General features: G+C 40.1%; 2 protein-coding genes and 1 long non-coding RNA gene across 5 annotated transcripts in view; 2 read left to right on the top strand and 1 right to left on the bottom strand.

Moving 5' to 3' along the window:
• The window catches only part of magi3a (membrane associated guanylate kinase, WW and PDZ domain containing 3a), a 128,338-nt gene extending 116,805 nt beyond the window's left edge, over positions 1 to 11,533 (top strand). Inside the window, exons 13-22 of one of the 3 annotated variants that reach the window (XM_015055054.1) lie at positions 473 to 567; positions 713 to 905; positions 2,179 to 2,394; positions 3,619 to 3,804; positions 3,914 to 4,007; positions 5,256 to 5,331; positions 5,422 to 5,559; positions 5,913 to 6,051; positions 6,317 to 6,389; positions 8,003 to 8,086. In XM_015055054.1, coding sequence (XP_014910540.1) covers positions 473 to 567; positions 713 to 905; positions 2,179 to 2,394; positions 3,619 to 3,804; positions 3,914 to 4,007; positions 5,256 to 5,331; positions 5,422 to 5,559; positions 5,913 to 6,051; positions 6,317 to 6,369 — 1,190 coding nt within the window. In that variant the 3' untranslated portion in view covers positions 6,370 to 6,389; positions 8,003 to 8,086. Of the gene's footprint in view, positions 1 to 472; positions 568 to 712; positions 906 to 2,178; positions 2,395 to 3,618; positions 3,805 to 3,913; positions 4,008 to 5,255; positions 5,332 to 5,421; positions 5,560 to 5,912; positions 6,052 to 6,316; positions 6,392 to 8,002 lie in introns of those variants that run through there. The other 2 variants (XM_015055052.1, XM_015055053.1) reach the window with 2 other exon arrangements.
• The window catches only part of LOC106961371 (uncharacterized), a 22,642-nt gene continuing 7,847 nt past the window's right edge, over positions 415 to 15,209 (bottom strand). The window contains exon 3 of the long non-coding RNA XR_001427756.1: positions 415 to 427. This is a non-coding gene — a long non-coding RNA (uncharacterized LOC106961371). The remainder of the gene's footprint in view (positions 428 to 15,209) is intronic.
• Positions 12,023 to 15,209, top strand: part of rsbn1 (round spermatid basic protein 1) — a 12,745-nt gene continuing 9,558 nt past the window's right edge. The window contains exons 1-2 of the mRNA XM_015055057.1: positions 12,023 to 12,829; positions 13,793 to 14,460. Coding sequence (XP_014910543.1) covers positions 12,241 to 12,829; positions 13,793 to 14,460 — 1,257 coding nt within the window. The 5' untranslated portion in view covers positions 12,023 to 12,240. The remainder of the gene's footprint in view (positions 12,830 to 13,792; positions 14,461 to 15,209) is intronic.

Below are 15,209 nucleotides of genomic sequence, written 5' to 3'. Positions count from 1 at the left end.
AGTCGCACTCTCTGAGAAGCAATGTCAGAGGTGCTGTTGTCAGAGTGACATTGTAGCACTTCGTGTGGTGTGACCAAAGTATCTCTGAGTTCAGTTATGTGACCAGGATGCCACCATTCAGAGGTTTCCAAGCGCGCACCGCTGGGAGGAAACCCCAGGGGAAAACAAGATAAACTACATATCCCTTCAAGCACTGGAACCCCCTGGGATTCCTAACAGAAAGCTGGAGAGTGTAGCTTGGAACAGGGATCTTTGGGTTTCCCCCAGGACTTGTTAGCTCCACGATCTGATCTCAGATAAGACGAAGAAGATATATGGATATTTAGTCTGAAACGTAGACTAAAAATTGTACTGACAGATAATAAACTGTGTTCTATAGCGTGATTTCTTGATGTATGTGATTTTTCCAAATGAATCATTTTTGACCCTGGTGAAAACTTTCCATCTCTTCTTATTTCTTTCCTGTCTTCAGCACCTAATACCAAGGACCTGGACGTCTTCATCAAACGGAACCAAGAGTCGGGCTTTGGCTTCAGAGTCCTGGGTGGCGAGGGGCCAGATCAACCGGTGAGTTGCACAAATTATGTGTGATGATTGGAAGTTTCCAAAAACACAAACAAAATAGATTATCAATTAATATAAACTCCTAATAATCACATCAACCAGTCGATGTGCTCTTTCTAGCGCAGATCATTTTTGATTTCTTCTTCAGGTGTACATCGGCGCCATTGTGCCACTCGGCGCAGCCGAGAAGGACGGCCGTTTGCGGGCCGGAGATGAGCTGCTGTGTATAGACGGCGTTCCCGTTAAGGGCAAGTCGCACAAACAAGTGCTGGAACTGATGACCAACGCCGCCCGGAACGGCCAAGTCATGCTGACCGTCCGCCGGAAGCTGACACACACAGGTAGGTCTGCTGTGTATAATCAGCTCTGCATTCCTCCGAGGGCACTCGCAGCACAGTTCCTTCATCTCCTCATTTGCCTCAGATCAGCATGCTGGAGGAAAACCTCGGGGAAAAGGCTTTGATGTTGGATTTGCTCGGTAATCCTTTAAATTTGCTCTGGGTGACTTCCCTGTTGGAAAAAAATAGGAATAAATGAAGTTTGATTAAAACGATGACTTTCTGCTTTGAAGGCATTTTCTCTACCTTTTGAAAGAAGTGCATTTAATTTGATTTCATTAAAGATATTAAAACTATTTTACAAAAAGGCTGAAATAAGATGGTTGCTTTGTTGCGACATTAAAAAGCTGAGCTGATTTACATCTCAAAGTACTTTCTGAAAGTGTTTCTGCAGCAGCTCATACCTCCTGCTGAAATAAGGCCGGTTTAAACCCGCAAATAGCCACTTTATCCGTAGCAGGAGCACTTTTTCTAATGACTGTGCAGAAAATAAGCATCTGTCATGAGGACTCTCTGCTTTTATTGCTGGGTTTTGGAAAGATGAAGAGGCTGGTTAAAGATTACAAAGCAAGCATTCAACAAAGAGGGACTGAGTTGAATCCTCTTCAGCTATTTCAAATAACTGTTGTCTGTTGTTTTTATTATTTTATTTTTTTTCACATTCTTTTTTTCACGTCAGTTTCTTTAGATTTGTTCTCTGCTCAAAAGAAGCAATGAATCTCCTGAGGACCAAAAGCACAAATTTAACACCTACATAAGTTTGTAAAATATACCAATATATGTGATGTTATAAATAAAACTGAATATAAACACAGTTATTAATATTTCTTTTAAAATGTATATAAAAGGCAATTAGAAAATAAAATGAGAAAATATATAATTCTGTTTCATTTGACTATTTCGTGCCCCTGTGTTGCTGTTTATCAATAATTTATTTTATAGAATGTGTGACCAAACCAATCAAAGTTATTGATTATTTAGAAGACAGTTTTAATTATTTGACGATGGATTCCACAACAAAAATTCTGAAACAAATTAAGAAATATCAAAATATAATCTGTGATTTAAACACATAATGAAAAAGAATAGAAATTATTTGGATTTTCTCTCATTTTTATGTACATTTATTTCTTACAATGTTATTTGATTTTAAATGCCGTACAACCAATTAGTCATTTACAGGTGGCCCTGAAGTTCTGTTGATATTTAAACCGGTCTGTACGGACTAGCCTGTATCTGACAAACATTGTCTTGTTTTTGTTTTGTCATTCCTCAGAGGGTGGCGAAGAGGAAGAGAGCGGCCAGCAGCCTCAGCAGGTGGCCTCGGCTCTGGTCAACAGCTCTCCCAAAGTGCCTCGCGTTGAGGCGCCAAACGCCGTCCAGCCTGCTCACCTCCCCAGACCAGAGAGCTTTGATGTTACCCTGCAGCGGAAAGACAATGAGGGCTTTGGTTTTGTTATCCTCACATCAAAGAACAAACCCCCACCTGGAGGTGTGGAGCAAACACAAGCACGACGCACGCATGTTGTTTTTGTTTTCATAGATCAGATTTAGAATTGATGCAAATCAACACAGCAGTAGATCAGGAAATGCTTACATCACGTTTCTTATTATAGCAACAGCTTACAACCAAAAGTCCAATTTAGCCCCATCTATATAGACTCCAAGTGTGTCAAATCCATTCATTTCAATGTGGACCTGGTTGAAAATCCTATTAAAAATCTTTTGCTATCAAATTATTAATCAGTTAAACCAAAAATAATCACCAAATTATCCCTACATGACATTAATGTTAAGTTAAGTAGAAACGGATTAAATGTTGACATGGTAGAGTAAGAAGTTTTTTTGTTTTTGTTTTTTTTTTTAGCTGCAGATGCATTTTTTGCTACAAATACTGAAGGCATATACAGTTGAACATTTGCCTAAAATGCAAATTTTATAGCATTTTAGCCAATCAAATTTTTTATTTTCTTATTTAAAAAAGGAATTGATTCATTTTCTTTTTTGCATCTTTTATTTATAATATCATATAAAAATGAATAAGTGATTCAATGAAAATTCTGCAGAATATGTCAGTTTTTGTGATTAATTGATTATCAGTCTGAATAACTGATAGAATAACAAATTGCTAAAAATAATTATAGTTGCAGCCCTAATATATGATAATTACTCAGAAATTACTCTATTAATGATTCCATTCAGAAAAGAGAACCAGAGGTAATGGCAGTAGTTGCTCTGTCAGTGATTCATAAAAGAGAGTTAAACACAAACTCACTGGGACAGGCATAATTTCCAGAGGATGAAAGAAAAAAGAGATGATGCAAAGTAAATGGCAATAAAAGCTTTGTCAGTCACGCATTCCAGGAAAGCACAGCTTTCACAGCTTATCACAGCATCACTGGGCTTACCTTCGACTGCAAACGTCATGAAGAATGGTGCATTCAATGAACAGGCCGCCTAATTTGACTTCTTCTGAAAGGGATTGTTTGTGGCTCGATTTCAATAAACTTCATTCCAATAAACACGGCCTTGTTATTACAGTGCTAGAACCACAGCTGACGAGACAAAATAGTTCTTTACCTTTACGGAAATATCAGACATTGCTATTCTGTGACATATTCTCTTTGGAGGTAGAATCATGATGCACATAATTGAATCATTGCTGTAGAAACATGCTAAAAGTCAGAGTTTTTCCTTTCATCTTTTTTTATGACAGTCATACCGCACAAAATCGGTCGTATTATCGAGGGGAGCCCCACGGACCGCATAGGTCGCATGAAGGTGGGGGACCGTATATCTGCTGTCAACGGCCAGTCCATCATGGAGCTGTCGCACAACGACATCGTTCAGCTCATAAAGGATGCCGGAAACACAGTCACGCTGACGGTCGTGCCTGAAGAAGGTAATCAGGCGTTACTCTGGTTTCTGTCCGGCTAATTAGGAGGGTGTCCCTTCTTCTTTCTTTTGCTAATGGGCTAACAGGACTGTTGATGCTTCCTCTGTTCTTATAGACGGCGCTCCTCCATCTGGAACAAATTCAGTAAAGCACAGTCCTTCAAACCAACATAGAGCCATGGGCCAACAGCCTTCCAGTCATCTAGACAGGTAGAGTAACACACAGCGATATGCAATAGGTTAAGTCGGCTTGAGCAGAAAAGTATTTCAAAAATAAGTTGAGACAAAACTAGAAGGATAAAGACATGCAAAATGTGAATTTTGCAACAAAAAAAAAAAAACAATTTTGCAAAACTATGTTTTCATAATAAAACAGAAGAGTGAGCTTTTTCTGGTTTAATGTAAGACAAGAAAAAAATATGATGCTTGTTTTTATACATCTCATTTCAACTGTAAATGTATTATTTTGACAGTTTTATGACCTACATGTTGTTTTAAGCACCTTGGGGCTAATTAAAATGGCTTAACTTCACTGCTGAAGGTTTTGTAAACTCAAGCAAAGGTGTTGCTTTTAGACATCAAACTAAAGGTTCAACAGAAGCTCCCAAACTTCTGTTAATTTGTTTCCTGCTTTTTGTATCTTTCATATTTCTATGTAAAAGATGTTTCATAGAGCTCATGTCTATCACAACACTGTGTTGAATCAGAGAAACTTGTAAACCCACACCGAGACACGAGACGGTCCACTGCCGGTTCTTCCACTTGAAATCACAAATTACCTCCCAAAGTCACAACGCTCGTCTGTTTCTGCACCACCATGGGGCTCATTATCATCTCCTGTGGCCTGAACACGTCTTGTTACCGAAGAGCACAGAGAATCCCCCAGTGGTCACTCCTTGGATAGAGAGGAAACCAAAAGGCGAAGGATTAATGAACGGGCTTTCTTTCTTTGTAAACTTTCTTCAAACAAGATTACCTGTGCGAGAATCCTCAATCCCTTTTCAGTGGCTTCATTTGGACTTTGCATTAATGCCTTTTTTAATCACCAGAGCATGCCTTGGCTTCGGCTCAGCTCGGGCTCAGATATGAGCAGCGGCTGTCGGCTTCGGCTTGGCAGTCTGAAGTGAGCAAACTCTGCTCGGCGCAGAGAGTTTCTCAGCTCTTCAGATGGAGTGTCAGCACAGCAAAGTTCCCACAAAGGCATTGTAATGAGCTCTTCGAAGCATTAAAGCGTGCCGCTGTTATCTGTCACGGAAATGTAAAAGCAACACAGCTCTTTGAAGGATTTATAGTTCTCAGTACATGCTGTAATGAAAGCAACAGAGAGAGGCTACACTGCTGTAATCACAACATGGAAGTGTGTAGATATTAACACCACTTCTTGTTTTAATCTAGTCTTCCAGTGTTTCTTCTGTTTTGTGTCTCATTATAACATGTTTGCTGTCTTCTCTGTGGTAGGGCCGCTGAGTCTGAGATGAGGAACTCTCTCCAACCGAACGAGATGGGAGCAATCGCCACATCTGGACCCAAACAGGTAAAACTAGAGCCAGAATTGCACCTATTCAGCTTTTGTTGCAAGGTTCCTGAGGTAACAAAGCTCGCTTCCTTGTGTTGGAACTACAAGGGCTGCTTTGTGGTGGAGCTGGAGCGCAGTCAGCGGGGCTTCGGCTTCAGTCTGAGAGGAGGAAAGGAGTACAACATGGGCCTGTACATCCTGCGCCTGGCCGAGGAAGGGCCTGCTCTTAAAGATGGACGGATACATGTGAGTTGGTTTAACAATGTTTCTCTGACATCCTGATAAACCAGGTGGTACCACAGGCTGATCCTAATAAATAACACACTGATCAAGGTTTCTCTGCATCCTGGAATAGTGTGGAATGTGATTAGTGTATTTATGAAGAGAGGAAAAAGTATCTCTTAAATATCTCTGTATTACAACACTTGTTTGACATCCATCCATCCATCCATCCATCCATCCATCCATCCATCCATCCATCCATCCATCCATCCATCCATCCATCCATCCATCCATCCATCCATCCAATCATCATAAACTTGTGGCCATAGTGAAAGCATGGGAAGTATGCTTGTAAACTGAAACTATTGTAATTTCAGGTCGGGGATCAGATCGTGGAGATCAATGGCGAGGCCACTCAGGGCATCACACACACTCGGGCCATCGAGCTGATCCAGGCAGGGGGCAACAAGGTTCACCTGCTGCTCCGACCCGGCCAGGGCCTCGTTCCAGATCACAGTGAGTCCCAGCATCCATCCGCCTGCACACACATCAGATCCACAGCATTAACCAGGCATACATTAGAGCGATATGTTTGGCAGGATGCTGCATCCAGATTCACATGCATGAGTTTCAGGCTTCTCTTTAACCTCTCTCTCTTATCATTCTCATCCACAACTTCTAACTCAGTCTGCCTGTTGTGCTGTTTATCCTCCTTGCTTTCTCTGTGTTTCCTCTCTGGCACGGCTGTCTGTTTCTACCTTTTTATCTCTTCCTCCTATAGGTTCCAACTCTTCTTCCACCCTGTGCTTCTACATGAAACCAGAACATCACTAAAGGCCTCACTGCTTTTCTCGGTCTGTCTCTAATAAACTTGGTAAAACTTTTTGCCTCTAATTTTCAAGTCTCTCAGATTCCAAGTGCTGTCTGTTGTGTACTTTTATGTTAACTGAAATGGGTACAGTGTCGTGCAAAAGTTTTGACATCCCTTGAATGTTTCTAAGTGTCAGTGTGATTTTGTGTGATAGACTTGCAAAGGAAAATGATACACAGTTTTTAATATTTCAACGATATAAAAATCTGAAAAGTGTGGCGTACATATGTATTCACGCATATGTCTGGAAGAGTTGCAGAGATCCATTGCGGATCCATTGTCCAATCCAGTATCCAAAGGAAAAATATATTAAAGTTGGTGGTTATAACATGTCAGGAGTTATTAATACATTTGCATAGCTCTACATGTATTACTCTTGATTGTAAAGCAGTGAGTCCTGTGGTAAAAAAGAACCAGAATGTGTCCACAATGCCTCTTCCGTTCTATAAAAGAGAAAAACTGCGGAGAAGTTCTTAATCTGTTATTGATCAAAGAGTGTCAGGTGATAACAGGATCTGTGTGCATTCACTGGCATCAGCCTTTTAATTTCAAAGACAAGAAGAAGAAATAATTCGTATGAGTTGCTGCTCCGAGAAATCCAAAAAGCTCATTTCAGCGCCGCTAGATCCATCGCTCGGCTTTTTTTCTTTCTTTTTTTTTTTGTTCCTCTCTTGAATTTTTGTGCTGCCAATATCAGCTCAGAGCCACGGCTGTGCGCTTCTTATCAGCTCGGTGGAAAATTGAAACGTCAGTCCCGGGTGAACCCTAGCACCCTTCCAGCTGATGCATATCTGAAGCTAGGCCAATATTTAGATGGAGATTGCAAAGGCTTATTGCAGAAAGTGTGATACTGCTTCTGTTGCATGATGTTTTTTATTTGTTCATTTTACATGATGCTTGAATCCCTGCAGTAGTGTCAGAGTGGCTCTCAAAAGTTTAGACACCCCTAGCAAAATGCTTGCGTTTTTTTATATCCAAAGAGAGAATGAAACATTTTCAACCTTAAATAATATTTAATTTATTCAGTTCTGCTATATGTGATTGCCTATGATTGCACAACCATAAGCTAGCAAGTTGTTAAATCAAAAGCAGCACCCAGACTCTTTTGATAGAACCTTATTAGCTTTCAACATCTTGACTTGGTAATATTTGACTTCACTATCTTGCAAAAAATCTACCAAATTATGGAGACATCTCTCTTCTAGTGACCGAACAAATTCAGTTCTGGATTTGTCTAGGCCACTCCAAACCTTTTTTTTTCCTTCAGATGAAGTTTTCTCTTGTTGATTTGGGTGTTTGCTTGTATTCACTGTGATGCTGAAAAGTAAAATCTTACCTAATCTTCAGCTTCCTAAAGGTTTTGGGACAAATCTGACAAATTCATTTAGTTCCATCTAAAGAAAGCAACTACCACCACCATGTTTCTTGTTATTTACTGGACTATTGCAGAAGTTTTTGTTTTTTGTTTGGAATATATGGAATAAATGTCACCTTTTAAAGTTGTAAAAAGTTTTAAGATCATTTGAAATGGATGTCTAAGCATCCACTGGATGCTCAGCAGAAATGTTTTTCTAATTTTTATTTATTTTTTCCCAGGTACAAAAGACAAAGTAGCCATTCCGACGACAAGCTTTCCGAGACTCTCTGCATCCGATGACCAGTCATCTCCAGCTTCCCCGTCCACAGGATGGTCACCATCTTCCTCTAAAGTATTTGCCCCTGATGAGCCATCAGCCGGGGATTACAGAGTGCCCGGTGCTGGACAGGAGCATGGTAGACAAGCTAACCGATCAAGAGGACAGCAGGTCCCTACTCACAACCATAGGCGTTCCACTAGCCCTAGAAAAACTGGGCAGAGCGACTACAAATCTGGCAGTCCCAGGAAAATGGCAGAAGGTCAAATGGATAATGTGGAGCATTCCCAGAACCCCCAAAAAACAATGGAGGACGTGAGCAAGGAAAGAAAAACTTCTGGGCAGAAAGACCAGCGCTCCTCAAGTCCAAGGAAGGGCTCCAAGAGGGAGCATGATCCTGTCCTGCATTCAAAGAACCCAGAAGACCCTCAGAGCCCCAGACGCCCAGCTGGACAACAGCCGGCTGGGGAAGTCAGAGACTGGAGACATAAGGGGGAGGATGCAACTCACCCACAGGAGAGAGGGGCTGCAGAGAGTGGAGACAAAAGTTGGGGGGCCGATGATCATCACAAGAAGGGAAAGAGGGCTCAGAAAGAGGCAGCGGCGCAGAAATCCCACAGGGAGAGGGCAGGGTCGGACGCCGATCCGGCCACCACCGGCCAAAGGGGCAGAAGAGAGAGAGCCGAAAAGGAATATCCAGAGGCCAAGTATCAGGGGCCGGCTGAGCAAGCCAACAGAAGGGACCCCAGAGGTTCTAGCAGTAGCATCCAGGATCCCAACTGCAACGGGACCAGCACCAGCAAGAAGGCCCCCATCACTCCCGGCCCGTGGAAAGTCCCCAGCTCGACCAAGATCCAGTCCCACGTGGACTCCACATATGCAGACATCTGAAATCTCTCCAGGGCTGGATGAAGACGAAGCTCGCTTGCGAGAACCGAACACGGGTCGGAAAGATCGGATCAAAATATAACCAGCAACATACCTTCTCATTTATACGTCTCGTTGTTTGTTTGTTTTTTTCTCACCCAGTTTGCCTCAGACGGTTTGCACCAAACTGCTGATCTCTGACATAAAACAAGTATTTGTACTTGACTCTGCTGCACGGCCACGTCAGATGAGTTGTGAGCAGGGTCTTTGGACGGAAATCTGTTCTGTGCCAATCAGAGACTCCGGTTAAATGGAAGCTGCTCCTGATAGCGCTCACTGTGAATCAGTTTGGAGGAGTCCAAATGAAGTGCTCACCCTGTCTACCCGAGCCACATGAAGGAATCTGTGTTTTTTTTTTTTTTTTTGTGTTTTTTCTTTTGAAGGATTACAAGCATACTCAAGCACTCACAGCTTTTAAACCGAGCAGGATTTATTCACTGTTATAGTCCCCAAAGGGACCTAAGTTGTCTTCAAATGATCTAATTAGACAAACGTTTTTGTTTTGTTTCATTTTGAAAAGCCGATGAAAGCTGTGATTTGTGTGACTGCATCCGAACATGTGAAGTTATAAATCCCATGTTGGTGGGAGGATCACTATGAAACTTTATATGCATCAATGAGCAGACCAGATACTTGTGGTTATAGATCTAATGTTTTTTTTTTTTTTTTTGTACTTGTGTTGTGAAAATAATGTGAGAATTTAAGCAAACAGGATAGTCTTCACACGCGTCCATGTCGAGTGCACTTAGATGGAGGCCGAACATGTAGATACACATCATTGCTTAAACAAATCCCCATTTTAAAAGCCTCAGACTTTACATGATATCTCACGGTCTGTAAGCAGCGTCATCCATCATGTTGTTGACTGTTAGCAGCACTGTGCCGATGTGTGTTTATTTATTCCTTTAGGATTTAATGTACTTAATCTGAAAAATGTAATATTTAGCAAAGTGATTACTCAAACATTGAACATATTTAGGATAAATAAATTAGCAGTCATATGACTGATAAAAGTACAGACTTTCCTTTTCTTAAAATTTGCATAAAATATTTTGATATCTGTATTTGTATTATAAATAGAGGTACAAAAAAACATCAACCCTAGTTCAAATATTTGATATACAATGCCAGATGCATGCATTGGCACTCCTGGTAAAGATGTGCAAAAAGCCATAAAATCTTTGAATATTGTTTTGCAGAGGCATCATCTCAGACCAATATTTAAAAAAAAAAATACATCCCATGTTAAGATAATCATCTTTATGATAATATAAATAATAATAATAATGTTGTTCTGGCCCACAGCATACCTATCCTCCACCCTGCTTAACTGTGAGTTTTTTTTTCTTTACATATTTTTATACTTTGTTTTACAGGAAACACACCACCAAAAAGTTTAACCTTACTCTTATCTGAGCAAGAGTTTACTCTGCTGCAGAGCTTCAAGGATAACCTTTACATACCAACTTCCCTACAAGCCTCCTCACTACAAGTACCGTTTATCTGTCTTTATACCACTAGGAAGCTAAAAATTTGGGTTACTAAAATGTTTCTATACACACAGAACAACTAAAAAAACAACCTCTGCTTATTTTTATATCTAGACTAAATTTAAGGGTGCGCATAACTATTAAATTAGATAAAATGTTTTTCTTCACAAAATAGGTGTACTAAAAATGTACGTTTCTTCGTCAATTTTCTTATTAAGATACTCCCACTGCAATAAAAACAAACTTATTTTAAGGCTTTTTACACATCTTTTACCAATGCTGCCAATCATTGTGACTGGTGCTATATTTTACTGTAGATTATACTCAAAGTGTAAATCTTAACATTTATTTCCAACATGGTTGTCAATGTTGTTTTATACACAAAACCAGACCCTTAAAAGAATCCAACTAAATCGTCAGCTTTGACATGAAAGCTGCTTGTTTGTGATTGCAGACACATCTACATAATGTGAAAACGTCTGCACTGATTCTTTGGTAGTCTGATCAAAATGGGATTCAGTCTGGTGTTAAACTATGTAAAAGTTACAAAAGCATCGACTACAACAACTGTGCTCCACCAACAAGAGAAAAAATGTAGCGTTTCGGTATTCCTACTGTGGACTAGAGTGACATCTAGTGCTCCAACCTCTGCTCTGCACAAACAAGTCATAGCTTTACCCCAACCATCATCCCCCTGCCTGCATATGAAGACGTAACGCATCTGTTTGTCTGTGAGGCCACTGAATAATTTATTGTCTGTTTTCACGTTGATATGATGGGCTACTGTCATTTTTACTGTTCATATCTTTACCATGTCTGATGCTGTGGCCTTGCATTGCTCCAACATATTTAAAAGTCATAGTTTTGACATCATTGTAGTTGTAAATGTTTATAAATTGTACAGCACCTGTATAAAAAAATGCCTTCATGAAGAAAAAAAAATCTATGTAAATTGTTCCATTATTTTTTTAAGGGAAATGATAGGAAATGTTATGCAATGGGTGGAAAAAAATAAATAAATTGATCATGGCATACTGTTCATGCACTGATAAATAAAGGTTTACTGATTAAACATATCAGAGTTCAAGTATTTCATTCTGTCTCATACCAGGCAATGTTAGTAAAAAAGTTTACAGCATACACATCCTGTTAATTTCATAATCTTCAACACCAACAGTCATTGTACCCCAGTATACAGATGACATTTGAGAAGATGGAAGACTTCAGAAAAAACAGGTATGCTGATGACTAAACAATACTTTCACATAATTTGAACATTTCCTTACTGACTCATTGACTTTCTTTACTATAATTAACCCATTTTGTGCTCCCTGAAAAAACACAGTATAATTCTGAAATGTACATTAATTTTCAGTTTGGGGTAACCACAACTGTGTTATTTTTTAGAATTATTATTGTTTGCTTTTTGTGTGTGTGTGGGTGGGAGGAAGGGGGGTTGTACGTTCTTGACCGTTTATTTAAACCGCATGTTTTCTTTATTTTAATTTTCTGCTGGTAAATGTTCACTAACGGTTCAGCGTCTGCCGCCTGGAAGCACTCCCTCTTGTGGGTGTGATAAAATTAACCATGACGTCAGCTGAGCGAGAAGAGTGCGTGCGGAGCCGCACGCAGTCACCTCAAGTTCAACTACAACTCCCAAGAAGCCATGCGACAAATGCGAACTACAAAAACCAAAATGCAACCACAACACATGCGCAGCATCGTCAAAATTGTTTTAGTTGACTACAAATTGTTCGGATAAGAACTACAAATTGTGGCGGGCATGCGCAGTGCAGGCCCCGAGCCCTTTAAACATACTGTACGTGCAAAGATGGCAGCTCAAGTCGACTTGCTCCGTGCGAAAGTGAACGACGAACGGATAAGGGACAGCTATGACAGATTCATCAAAGAGAAGAAAAAGAAGAAGAAAAGAGATTTGTCGACGACAGCCGACAAAAGAGAAATATTTGAGAAAGAGGCGAAAAAGGTGAAGCTCCATCATCATCATCACAACTACCAGCAGCAGCACGCCGAGAACCGGAGCCACCAACCGCATCAGCTGCAGCAGAACCCCAAAGCCCAGAACTTCAGCACGGATAAACACGTTCTCCACATCCACCACCACCACCACGGCCACCACCCTCACGGTCTCACCAACGGTACCAAGAAGAGCCTGCAGCCCGCTTTCCCAGCTCAGAAGCGAGCCGTGCCCCCTCAGCCACCTGCGCTCTTCACTTTCACGCCCCTCAAAGTGGTGAAGGCCCAGCCGCAGGAGCTCAAAGACAAGCACCGGGAGAAGGAGCACAAGCTGAAGCTGAAGAAGGAAAACTCGGAGGCTAACGTGAAGCTTCCTGAACTGAAGAAGAAAAAAGGTGAGCTTATTATTTGAGTGTTTAACGGCTACAAGCCGTTTGATACCAACACAAGACCAGCGGCATCACATGTGTCAACAGTAGCTTGTAAACGGATCATTTTAGCTAGCTTAGTTTATTATATAGCCAGTTTAGTAGTGTTTACATTTTTAAACATCTGAGCTGACTGTTTAAAATGAGCCTTTCTTTTCAGTGAATGAACAATTAATTTTAAATTAGTAATTTTAATTTCATCTTTAAGCATTCATTTACCTCTATTTGCTGTATATAAGTACCATTATTTTGTTCTTTTCATGTTATTATAAATTATATGTATTGTTTACGAGCTTTTATTTAACTTATTTATTCACCTTTTATATTAGGTTTATTATCATTTTATTTATCTTTCCATTGTCTGTCCTTTGTGTTTAAATAATTTTTGTTTTAATTTTTTTGCAGTTATACTTTAGTAAGGATGTACATTATATTTTCTCTACATTAATCCTGTTTAATACATTGACAGATTTTGATATTTGGGGGCTTTCTAACCTCTTTTGAATTTGTCTTTACCTGTTTGTTTTTTAACAGGTTTTCAGGCTCATGTAACTGTTTATATGGCATAAACTTGCAGAAAAAGTGCTACACTATTAAAGTTTGTTTGAGTTATTGATTGATAGACTTTGATTTTGTCTTTAATAAAATGACTGAAATGCATATTGTGTTTGTGTTGTATCTAGTCTTTACGAACATTTATACTTTATTCTAACCTCAATTATAAATGTTATGTAAAACATTGCTTAAAATAAGACATCCTATTATGATGTCGTAGAGGTGCTATATAGCAGGAAAATATGACATTGAGAGATTGAAGTTGATTATTGTTTTGGAGATATTGATTGCAATTAACCCAATTTATTTCTCAGCAACACAAACAACTCTCTCCATTTTTCTAACTTTGCCTGACTTTTTTAACTGTATTTTCAGAGTTGGTGCCCAACAATGAAAATGGAAAGTCTCTAACACTAGAAGAATATCTTCTGAAGAAGAAGAAAAAGAAGAAGAAGCATCGTGACGATGATCAGGGTGCCAAGAAGGTCCGACATCTGCACACCAAAGCGGTTCAGACTGTATGCACCGGGCTTGGGGCTGACCTCACAGTCCCTGTTAACCCTGAAGCTAAGCTGCCCGGCGTCATAAAGCAAGAAAGCACTCGACTTCCTGGCAGAGAACCTGTCGACAACTGTCCACCTTACATCCAAGCGCTCAAAATGGGCCGCACACCTTTCCTCTCGCATCAGGACCACTACATCCGCAGCTCCTGCCTCCAGACCGGTACCAGATATGGACGCTTTATTCACGAGGAGAAGCAGCCCAACGGAGGCGGATCTGTGCTGCACGCTTACGCTGACGAGTTGGCGTGCCTCAGTCCAGCTGAGATGGATGGATTCGCCCGGGAGTTCCTGGAGCTGACCTTTGCCGAGAAGCCCAAAGGTGCAGCGGTCTACGCCTTGACTGTGATCCATGGCGCAGCTTCGTACCTCCCTGACTTCTTGGACTACTTTGCCTTCAACTTCCCCAACACACCTGTCAAAATGGAAATACTGGGCAAGAAAGACATTGAGACCACCACTATAAGCAACTTCCATTCTCAGGTACGTAGAGGAGGGGGGAAGGGGAGGCAATGTACTTGATACAGCATGGCTTCAATTTAAACAACCCAACAGTCCTAGTGCTCAGTAGGCTGTGCTGTTGTGAATTCTCTGACACATATACTGGAGAAGCACCATAAAAAAGCCTCAGGGTGTCCACAGATCTTTAAAAAGTCTTTAATTTATGCATGTAAAATCAAAGCCTCAAAATGTCTTAAATTGGTTTTTATAAAGTTGGTCTTCAATATGCGAATCACAGGTCTTAAATTTTGTCTTGACAGGACTAATCACTCGTACGGCAGAGTGTTAGAGCCATACTAAGAAAAACATTTTAAAGATTATAAGGAAAAAGTCATAATATTACGAGAATAAAGTCAAAATAACACAAGAATAAAGTTGTAATAACATAATAAAGTCATCTTACGAGAATAAATTTGAGACTAAAGTCAATGTAATACTAACATAATGTGATATTACCAGAATAAAGTCGTAATGTTGTGACTTTATTCTCATAATTTTATTCATTCTTTTATTTTTCTTGCCGTTACTGTAATACTCCATAGTTTGAACATTTCTTTCGACATTTAGGTATTAAATTTCATTCACAATGTTCTTAAAAAGGTCTTGAAAAGTCTTAAATTTGAAACCGTCAAAAACCTGGTTTTGAGCTCAGTCTGCTTGTCCTTCACCACAATGGTGACAAAAAGACCCGCAACTTGAAAAACTAGAATTCTGGCAACTTTTATTCGGAA

This window comes from Poecilia latipinna, unplaced genomic scaffold (genome assembly GCF_001443285.1).
Source record: "Poecilia latipinna isolate Pla-1442-1.1 unplaced genomic scaffold, P_latipinna-1.0 Scaffold1293, whole genome shotgun sequence".
Lineage (NCBI taxonomy): Eukaryota > Metazoa > Chordata > Actinopteri > Cyprinodontiformes > Poeciliidae > Poecilia > Poecilia latipinna.
This window is presented reverse-complemented; position numbering and strand designations above follow the sequence as displayed.